Genomic DNA, 10572 nt, shown 5'->3' on the forward strand with positions numbered 1-10572 from the left:
CTTGGACCCTGATCCCAACCGAAGTCGGCCCGGACTGCTTTAGAAGCGCTAGTGTGCATGCTATTTAAGAGAAACGGGACTGATCGAAAAGCTATAGTGTGAGCGAACTAGTGTGTTCTTTTCTTTTTACTTCTTTTTTATCGTCTCTTGTTTTCTCATATTTTCTGACCTTACCCCATCCCCCTGTGCATAGTAGCCAACCGGACACAATCAGGTTAACCTCTGTGCCTTTCACCTCTTGTTTTTTTTCTCTCTCTCTCTGTCTGTAGAGAACAAACCCTCCAAAAAACGGCGCACTTCCTCGATATGCTGAAAAACAGAACACATCCGATTGAATTGGCATCATACAGAAGTCTCCCAGTATTTTATTTCATTCATCGCCACGACCCTTCATTTCTTGCCTAGCCAAGACGATCACATCTGCCTGAGCAGTGCTGCTCAGTCGTTGCTTCGGCAGCGTGTTCCAATGATGAGATGCTCTTACGATGCTCATCGCATGTATATTTGTCGTTGAGCAGGATGTCGAAAAAACTATCAATAGCTCCTTTGTCTGCTTATGCTATCTGCAAGAGAACATTGGTAATTGTAATAAGTACAAAAAATTCAATAAAGTAAAAAAGGCAACTGTCGCGGTGCATTAGCTATAGAGCAGCTAGATGGTAACTAAAACGTGGTGAGTATGAATCTAGCTCGGGGACAAGGTTCTCTTTCCTTCTCAGGGGCCGTTTTAATGACCAAAGGACATCATCAGCGAGGACTTTATGACTGTAAATTACTTTCGCCGTTAAAAACAAATGAACAAGACATCCGCTCACTTTCAATAAGCTGGAAACATTGTAATGTTGGTGAGCACATTACCAAGTTTGATTTGGAAGCCGACTTATACAGCTAATCCTTCTATGCCACCGGTCTAGGTTGTACGGCCGTTCGATCTAGTTTGGCAGCGAAATGGCGAATCGGGGTCACGGGTGTAAAAGCCTTCTGTCGTCGCCAAAAATTTTGCCGGTCATCTGAACCGGATTGGCAGCTTGCGAGAACGTATACCCGTCTCTCGAGCGCGTTACCACAATATTAATGCTGTCTCCGGCCCTGGAAACAGTTAGCGAGTCGGTTCACCTGAACTGCTTTCGAAACACTCAAGTAGCAAGGCAAGGAATGGACGTGAGGCATGTACTTCGAAACTTCGCTTCATCGTGACTCAAAGGTAAACGAATCTAGCAGCCAGCATTCTTCGCGTGCGTCGACGACACAGAGCCACCAACCTTTTGTCTTTGTCGCTGATTCACTTTTCATCTCATCTCCGGTGGCAGGAACTTCGCCGAAGGGCGACATTCGCGGGAGTCGACTTACTCTTCGCGAACACGGCTGCTGATCGCCCTCTGTGAAGCATGGGGTGTCGAACAGCAAGGTCGCAACGCTCACTGGAAAGCAGCCTGGAAAGGCGGGCGCTTGATTGGAATTGTTTCGCTTCTTACTTAACCCTTCCTGGTCCAATTATTAGTCTGGAGTTTGTCCCGCAGCCTACGTACTTTTATTGTCGCGCTGGCCGCGTAAATAAAGTAGTTATGCCTTCCTGCCTAAATAATATGTTCTTACATTCTTTTCTGCCGAAGGCAAGCAGAGCATGATGTCACTACACCTCACCCCCCCCCCCCCCCCCCCTTTCGGTTGTTGCCATGGAAGACTTCGTTCAAGTTCGCAGTTGCTGCCCACTTTCTGAAGTAGCTGCAATTCACTGTGCACCGGTGGTGCAGTTGCACACTATAGTTTTGTTCACTCAAGCACATAGTTCGTGTCAAAGAACAAGCAGAAGAACGGTTAATGCACATACAACAGCATCACAACATAACATTCAAAAGAACACAGCGACATCATTACGGAGAAAGCCTCAAAACAACGATGCGAACAAAAGCGACAATGTCACATAGCATACAAGATGGCAATACAAATATGGAATAGTATTATGAAGACACGCTCTCTACATTCGTGATAACGCTCAACAATGCTGATCTCCTCAACAAATATTTCGCTGTTATAAAGCGTTTCTTATTGAGCCACGGGACCAATGTTTTCTTTAAATTTCGCGGTCTGTGATCTAATTATATTGGGGACAATTTCAGTCGGTGTCTTGGTGATGAGTTTATTCCAGAAGATGGCCATACGTGTCTTAATCCGTAAGGCCACACTAAACTAAATAGGTTTTCTGCGGTGAAGTATCTATTTCGCGACTATATATTCGCATTTTTTGGCGGGAAAATGGTGGTTACCGAATGAAAGGGTGAAATTCCCCCTTCAGAATTTTGCGCCCGAACTTTAGCGTCTGTGTGTTAATATGCCGTCCCGAATTTCAAAATATTTTAGCACCTTTGGGCCGTTTTGAAGATATGGTCTTAGCTGACTTCAGACGGCTTTGGCATACCTGGGTTTTGGGTATCTTGTAGCCACTTACAGAAAAAAACTGTCCTTTCGCGCCTCCAAAGCGTCGTAGCGAGTCGCAAGAGTTATCAAATGTAGGTCTCAACGAGACAAGAAGCCATAATTAGTCGCAATGTAGGTGAAATTAACTGTATGGGCGTAATTCGCGCTAACATAGTCGTACATTAATCATATTGTTGTATACCCCTGTAAAGGCTGCACCGCCGTAGATATAAATATGTTGAGGCAAAGCCACCGTACGGCACAATTTTGGGAAATGGAGCGAGCCCGCTTGGACTAAGCAGGGCTCGCACGAGGCAGTTGTGTCTGTAAGGTGACTTCGGTCGTGCCCCACAAGCGAGAATTAGTCGCAGAGTAGGTTAAATCAACCTCTACGGGTGTAATTAGCGCCGATATAGTAAACAAATAATCACATTGTACTATAGAGTGCCCAATCTCCGGATTTGGTCCACCTGGCCTCTTGGTAAAAAAATTAAGAAATTAGGCCAGACAAGTGTCCGATGCTAAAAAAGACAAGGTCGAAGTAGCTGCTCCAGAAATACGTTCCAAATAAAATACGAAATGAGTGAATAATGAACATGAAACACAGACAGAAACATAATAGATCAACATTTAATCATCGAATAAGTTGAACTTTCATGTAAGTCAAACTTGTCTTCCTTAGTATCGACACTTGGTTGACCTTCTTGTTTTTCTTTTTCTAAAAGCAGACGGCATTGGAACAGCAAGGTGATTTGCGCGCTTGCGCATATGTGTATAGTGTCGTTGATCTCGGCGTCATAAGACGCTGGCATGCCGTGCCGTAGACGCTCGCGCAATATTAGAGAGCTTTAGCAGAGTGTCGCTTACGCTGCGCTCCGCTCAGACTTCACACGCTGAGGCATTGCAGGGAAATGCGTAGATTTCAAATTTTATTGCGATAGCAATTATATGGACACTCGAAGCGGATTTCTGCCGTCGGTGTCGTCACCGGTGCCGTGAGGTTCCGTATGAAGTCCAACGGCGATGAGATCGTCGCCGTGCGCCGTATGCTGTATGTGCGAGTGAAAGCAGTGCGAGGGACGCGTGCTTTCACGGGGAGCGAACGCACGGCGGAGAGCAAACGCGACTTCTTCCTTCGCGCGAAAGGCCGTGGGGAGGCGGAAGGGAGGGGAGGTGGCGTTTAGCTGCGGCACCAAATGCGTATTTATGTAAAAACGTTGTGAGGCGAGAAGGTAGTAAAGACTTCCGATGCTGCTCGACGAGTGTCCTGTTCTGATCTCGTCGAAAACCTCCTAGCCGCCCCCAGAGGCACCGGCAACAGTCACCAACGCCGCGCGCGTTCGGTGCGAACGCGGGCAAAACGCCGACGGCGTCGACAACAGTTGTGCGCGTTGCTGGTGCTGCTGCATGTCCAAGTTTATACAGCTGATAAAACGACTATCCTTACTCCGTATAGCTCTCTACTAATTTGCTATCGCAATTGATGCTTCGCCTTCCGGGTGAAACTGCGACATTTTTGATAAGGGCGTCTTGCCGAGGCGCGAACGACCCGCCATCAGCTTGGCTGCAAGACAACCAAAAAGCCAAGTGGATTCAACTTCACCCTCCGCTATATAGGGAATTCGTTCCGTTTACGTTCCGCTGCTGGCGTTTCTGCTAGGCGGTTGTGTGCAAATTGTTAGCATACACCGGTCTGAGTGGGACTGACTGTAAACACTCTGTGAAAACTTTCTGCTACTACTAAAAAAATAGTAAGGGTGCACACCTGCACCGTTTCAATATCTAGAATTTCCGTTTCTACAGGAAAATATAGATTCGTAAGGTCGTATGACGCGCATAGAAACACAAGAAGCATATTATATATTATATCAGAATGCCTAAAGTTTTCAACTGAGTTTATCAGATGCCAGCGAAGCGTTTATATCGGTCGAATAGAGGGACGTGCAAAAGAAAGTACTTCATAAATATACGCGTTCGCGCTCTCTCGAGCATAAATTGGTGGCGTTCGGTAAGCAGATTACCTCCAACTTTAGACGTTGTATGCCGGCTGTACTCAGAAGCCGAACCCGTACCCTGTGACCAATGTCGGCCTGTGCAGCAAGAAAGTGAGATTGATCACAACGTTGATCTTTCCACATATTGCAGATGTGCAAGTCGTACGCATGCACTTAACCCCCGTTACAGAACAGCGCGCACATGGCTGTGCGCTTAGATTGTCCCGCTTCATCGTGGGCGAGAGAGAGAGAGAATAAACTTTTATTTGGAAAACAAGTAGGAAATTCTTCCTCAATGAGTGGGGCCCTCAGTCCAGGGCTCCATTGCCATGCGCGACTTCGCGAGCCCGCTGGATCAGCCATTGCTGTTCCTGCCGGCTTGTGCTGAGCAGCGCAGACTCCCAAGAGGAAACGGTAGGGTTGGGTATAGGAGGAACACCCGAAGGGTTTGGGCATTCCCATGTAGAATGGTACACCGTGGGTTTGGCCCCACAGTAGGGACAGTAGGAAGGGTGTAGGGTGGGATAAAAGAGATGTAGCATCTGGAGACACGGAAATGAATTGGTCTGCAGTTGCCGCCAGGCAGCGGCATCTGCCCTATTAAGCGAAGGATGAGGAGGGGGATAGTTATGGCGGCCCTTTCGGTAGTACTGGAGCGTCGCGGTATAGTGTAGGGGCTCTGCCGGTGCGTCGTCTGGGTTGGACAGCTCTTCCGATGGTGCCCGGCCAGTCAGACCTCGGGCGACCGCATTAGCGCGTTCATTACCATGGAGAGAGGCGTGTCCAGGAGTCCAGACGATACGCACCCTGCGTAGCGTGGGAGGGGGGACAGAGGAGAGGATTCGATGTGTGTGTGCAGTCACAAGTCCTTGCGCGAAGGCCCGGCAGGCAGCCTGCGAGTCCGTCACTATGGTGATGGGGGAGTCATATGTGGGAAGGATCGAGGCGTGGACAATGGCCAGGGCAATAGCTGCCTCCTCTGCCGAGCCGCTGTCCGCTGTGAGAACTGTGGTACACACCTTAAGCGCGTCTGTGTTGTCAATGACAGCTAAACACATGGCACGCCTCCCTGGGTAGCGGGCCGCGTCAGTGTAAAGAACCGGTGTTTCTGTGGTTCCATCTCCAAAAATGCGTGCCAGGGCCTGAGTTCGGGCACGTCTCCGGCCGGCGTGTCGCTCGGGATGCATATTGCGGGGAATCGGAGCTACTTGAATGTTAGCGCGTAGAGCAGGAGAAAGGTTATATTGTGGGACTTGTGTGGGTGTCTCAGGGACAGGGTAGCCAAGACGAGAGAGAATAGCGCAGCCCTGACGGGTGCGCCTGAGACGTTGCAGCTGACCGTTCCGATGAGCCTCAATAAGTTCACCTACGGTGTTGTGGATGCCAAGCTGAAGAATGCGTTCTGTGGAAGCATGTGGAGGCAACCCAAGAGCCGCCTTCACTGCCTTCCGTAGAAGGACGTCCATCTTCTGAGTCTGAGCGACGGTGAGATTCTGATAGGGGAGATGATAGGTGAGCCGGCTGATTATCAGAGCCTGTACTATGTGGAGGACATCTTTCTCGCGAAGGCCTCTTCTACGATTAGTAATGCGGTGTATCATGTGTGTGACTTGTGTTATCTGCTGACCCAGAAGGTGTGTAGTGTGCGAGGCTTTGCCATCAGATTGAATATGGAGGCCTAAGATACGGAGTCTAGCTACTTGAGGGATAGGGCTGCCGTGTAAAAAAAGAGAGATATTCGGGGATTCGTCGGTTCTGCGGCGCCGCCTGTGCACGAGGAGTAATTCGGACTTCTCGGCTGCACAGGTAAGGCCGCCTGCGGCTGCATAGTTTTGCACGACACGCACAGCTTCCTGGAGAGCATCCTGGATGGCACCGTCTGATCCCTGGCTTGCCCAGATCGTAACATCATCGGCGTAGAGAGCGTGCTGGATGGTGGGTATCTGGTCTAGTAAGTGGGGCAGTTTAGCCATAGCCACGTTGAAGAGGGTGGGCGATAGGATCGAGCCCTGTGGCGTTCCTCTACCTGTGAGTGTGATGACGTCAGACCGGAGCTCTCCGATGCCAATAGTGGCCGTGCGGTCCGAAAGGAAAGCTCTCACGTAGCCGTAGGTGCGTGCGCCGCACTGGGAAGAAGCCAGATTGTCTAGAATTAAGTCGTGGGAGACGTTGTCGAAGGCCCCCTTAAGGTCCAGGGCCAGAATAGCTCTTGTCTGTGCCGTAGTGGGGCCATCCACTACGTCCTCCTTAAGCTGCAGCAAAACATCCTGCGTGGAGAGGCTAGGGCGGTAGCCGAAGAGTGTATCCGGGAAGAACTGGCTGTCTTCCAGAAAGGGTTGTAGCCGGGAGAGTACAACCCGCTCAAAGAGTTTACCTACACATGAAGTTAAGGATATAGGTCGGAGATTCTGGAGGGACAGTGGCTTCCCTTGCTTAGGAATAAGTATGATGTCCGCATGGCGCCATTCCTGTGGAAGTGTGCCGTTCCTCCAGTGGTCGTTGTAGAATGCAGTTAAGTCCTGAATGGCCCGATCATCTAGGTTGCGTAGGAGTGCATATTGAACCCCATCAGCCCCGGGTGCGGTGTTGCGCCTAATGCCCTGCAAGGCCGCCCTAACCTCGGCTTCTGTAATATCGGCGTCTAGGGGGGTGCCGTCTACGTGTGGGTAGTCTCTGTAGGTAGGGCGGGTACCTGTAGCAATGTAACGTTGCTGTAAGTTGTGAAGTAGAGTATTGTCATCGAGCCCTGATTTATGGAGGATGGTGCGGACTGTGTTGGCAGTGTGTAATTTGGTTTGCGTAGGGTTTAATAATGCGCGGAGCAGCGACCAGGTCCGAGGTGTGCTTAGCGTGCCGCTGAGGCGATCGCAAAGGCTATGCCAATTGTTGCTAGTGAGGGTGTTCGCGTAGTCAGCTGCCTCCGTATCTAGGCGGGCGATGCGGAGACGAAGTTTCCGATTATGTTTCTGCCGCCGCCACCGCCGGGTCAGGCCTCTGCGGGCTTCCCAGAGATGGAGCAAATGGCGATCCACATCGGGCGCCTCTGTCGTCGCAGCGATGTTTTGAGTTGCAGTTTGTAGATCAGTTTGAAGTTGTTTGATCCATTCCTGAAGGGAGGGGGTGTCCTGAGGAGCTAGTGTGGACCGGTTACGCCTAAATGCATCCCAATTTGTTATATTAATAGTACGTTCAGGAGTGCGTGTTGGTTGTACCTGTATTTCAGTAGCTAGAATGTAATGGTCGCTGCCCAGGTTCTCCACGAGATTGCTCCAAGAGTGTTGACCTACCCCTCTGACCATTGTGAGGTCAGGACATGTGTCCCTGCTTACGCTGTTGCCTAATCGTGTTGGTTGATCTGGTTCCGTCAGCAGAGTCATGCGATGGAGCGCAAGAAGCTGAGCAAGCCGGCGGCCCTTGGGTGTTTCCGTTTGGTAACCCCAGGCAGAGTGCGGGGCGTTGAAGTCGCCTACAATGACCATCTGTTTAGCGTGTTTGCACAGATGTGCGAAAAGATGTCCGAACTCATGCTTCCTCGCATTAGGTGCGCTGTAGATATTAAGTACAAACAGGCTGCTACTGGAGCGAGAGCACGGGACCAATTCGAGAAGTACGTGCGGTATGGGTGAGCTTTGGAGGGTGTGTTCGATAACGGTCATATGTTTGGACACTAATGTAGCTGCGAGGTGTGGTGTGTTGTTATTTATTGTGTCTGTGTACGTGTTGTAGCCGGGAAGTGTAGGAGTGCAATGCGCTTCCTGCAACGCTATTACATCGGGGGGATGGGGCTGTGTGGCAATGAATTGCGTAAGCGATCCGCGTTTCCGGCGGTAGCCCCTGCAATTCCATTGCCACACGCTTAGGAGTTGGGAGGTAGTGCGTGTCACCCTACGGTTTCTGGCCATGATCAGCTATTATTTGTGTTTGGTTGATACCCGGGGGCTGTCCGGCTGGCGGCACGTCGGCCTGGGAGGTGCTGGGAAGTGAGCTTTCCGGGTTTAGCGGGGCGGGTGTTCGGTCCGGTGACGGTAATCGGGCAGGGCGAAGGTAAGGATGTGATCTTTGTGTTTCACGTGAAGGAGAAAGGGAGCGTTTGGACAAAGGTGGAGAGATTGAAAGTTGGCCGAGTGCAGCCGCTATCTGTTGTTTAATATCGGCCACCATCTGCTGGACAGCGGGTTGCAGGGCTTGTTGTATTAACTGTTGAAGCGGAGCTGTGACTTCAGCCATAATGACCTCCTTCATTTTTTGCATTTCCGCCTGCATTAGGGTTACCAATTCAGTCTTTAGGGAGGCGGCCATTTCGTTCAGTGCCTGTTGTGTGCAATAGACTGTGCGAGAGGTTTGCAGGGAGTCATTAAGGCGCGGTTCATTGTCGGTCGTCATGGGTTGCGGAGTGGGTTGTGGCTTAGAGTGTTGTGTGACGGAAGGGGGGGTGTGTGGAGAGGGGGATAGAGGTGGGAACTGCGCTGCCCAGCTTACCGCTTGCTCTTTCTTGTCGGATCCCTTTTTGTTGTGGCCACGGTCCCTCGAACGGCCGTGGCTGGGAGTCCGGCCCTTGGAGCCGCCAGCCGAGCGACTCCGGTCAGTTTGGAGGCGATCCCCGGTTGAGCCGCGAGTGCGGCTGCGTCCCCTAGTCCAGGGGTTCTCCGCTGAGCTCCCTGGTGTCTTTTCCGATTGGGTCGGGTTTTGCTGAGCGCCCTGCTGAGTCGTCGACCCAAGCTGGCCCTGTGCTGGTCCGGGCGGGGGACGCTGTTCCTTGCGTTTGTTGTGCTCACGGAGCACGTGCGACTTGTTGTGTGCCGGTAGTTGACGCGATGGACAGCGAGGGTCAGTAGCGGGATGAGCGCCGTCACAGTGAATGCATTTAGGTGTGCACTCATGTTCCTTCGGTGGGTTGGAGATACCACACGCCGCGCAACGGGGTTTGTCGGGCATGGGACAGACGTCAGCTCGATGGCCCATCGACAAGCACACGCTGCATACTTGTTGGCGCGGTCGGTAGATGTGGCAGCGGAGTTCAGCACCGTACATACGGACGTAGTGGGGTACATGGGTGCCGGAGAATGTTATCAGGGCCGTATTCGTAGGTCCCATCATGCGAGCGTGTAGGACAGGAGCTTCTGAGCAGCGGAGGTTTTCCAGAAGCGTCGTTGTAGTGGTGTTTGGTTCAAGGCCCGAGACTACTCCCTTGCAAGAGTTGTCGGGGGCAGCTACATACGCTTGGACGGCGTGTTGGGTAAGGCCCATGCAGATAAATTGAACTCGCTGAAGCCGTGCCGCGAGGTTCTCGTCCGGTGTGCTGAGCACCGCAAGATTTTGGTCAGTGCGGATGCGAATGATAAGTTCGTTGAGAACGGCACTGTCCAGCCCCGCTGCTATGCCGATGGCTCGGGCAACAGAAGGTTGAGGCCACGCACCGAGGTTGAGGCCGTCTCTCGGGCGGAACACAATCTTGTAGTCGTCAATAGGCAGTGGTGGGAGACGTGCATTCGTCTTGCGGGGGACTTGGGGTGCCGGAGGAGGCGGCAGGTCCGCAGCAGCTTGAGCTAAGCGTTTCTTCTTCCGAGCGACAAGAAACCAGTTAGTGTCGTCCTCGTCTTGACCGGACGAAGCGTCGGCGTCCATGGTGTCAGGGGATCGGGTGCCGTCGGTTTCCATCTGAGCGGACTAGGCGTGGAAATTGGCGTGGGAACGGACGCGCGCCCGCGTCGAGGGAGGTGAAGCGCGGATAAGGCTTAGTGCGGCGGTCCCGGTGGTCCAAAACTTTCAGAGTCAATAACATGCGAGGATCTCACCGGATCTTGGAGAAATTGGTCTCGATCGATGCCGCTCTCCGAGTTGCGTCGGTTGATACTATTTCCAGTGGTGAGAAAACAGGGGAACCGCTCGTCGAAGGTTCGGGATCCGGAGCCCATACGGAGCGCGGCCAGTCGCTGCGACAACAGGTGGCGCCTCCGCCACCGGGGACGTTCTACGTCAAGCCTTCGCCAGCAGAGCCGTCGGTGTGTAACTTGCGATGTCTGCGATACATTCTGTCGCGGTGTTCTCCCACGAAACCTTTTGCCTCTGCTATAGAATTAAGGCGCTTGGCGCGAATATTCGGAATAACGTTACATTCCACACTCTCATCCGACGATTGGGGACTTTTGACATTGAAATT

General features: G+C 51.8%; 1 protein-coding gene across 1 annotated transcript; it reads right to left on the minus strand.

Annotated features, from left to right (window-relative positions):
• Positions 1 to 8128: 8128 nt before the first annotated feature.
• LOC125947456 (uncharacterized) lies at positions 8129 to 10359 on the minus strand. The gene has a single exon (XM_049672212.1). The coding sequence runs from the start codon at positions 10068 to 10070 to the stop codon at positions 8298 to 8300; it is 1773 nt and encodes a 590-aa protein (XP_049528169.1). The 5' UTR covers positions 10071 to 10359; the 3' UTR covers positions 8129 to 8297.
• Positions 10360 to 10572: the final 213 nt, after the last annotated feature.

Source organism: Dermacentor silvarum, chromosome 8 (assembly GCF_013339745.2).
Source record: "Dermacentor silvarum isolate Dsil-2018 chromosome 8, BIME_Dsil_1.4, whole genome shotgun sequence".
Taxonomy (NCBI): domain Eukaryota; kingdom Metazoa; phylum Arthropoda; class Arachnida; order Ixodida; family Ixodidae; genus Dermacentor; species Dermacentor silvarum.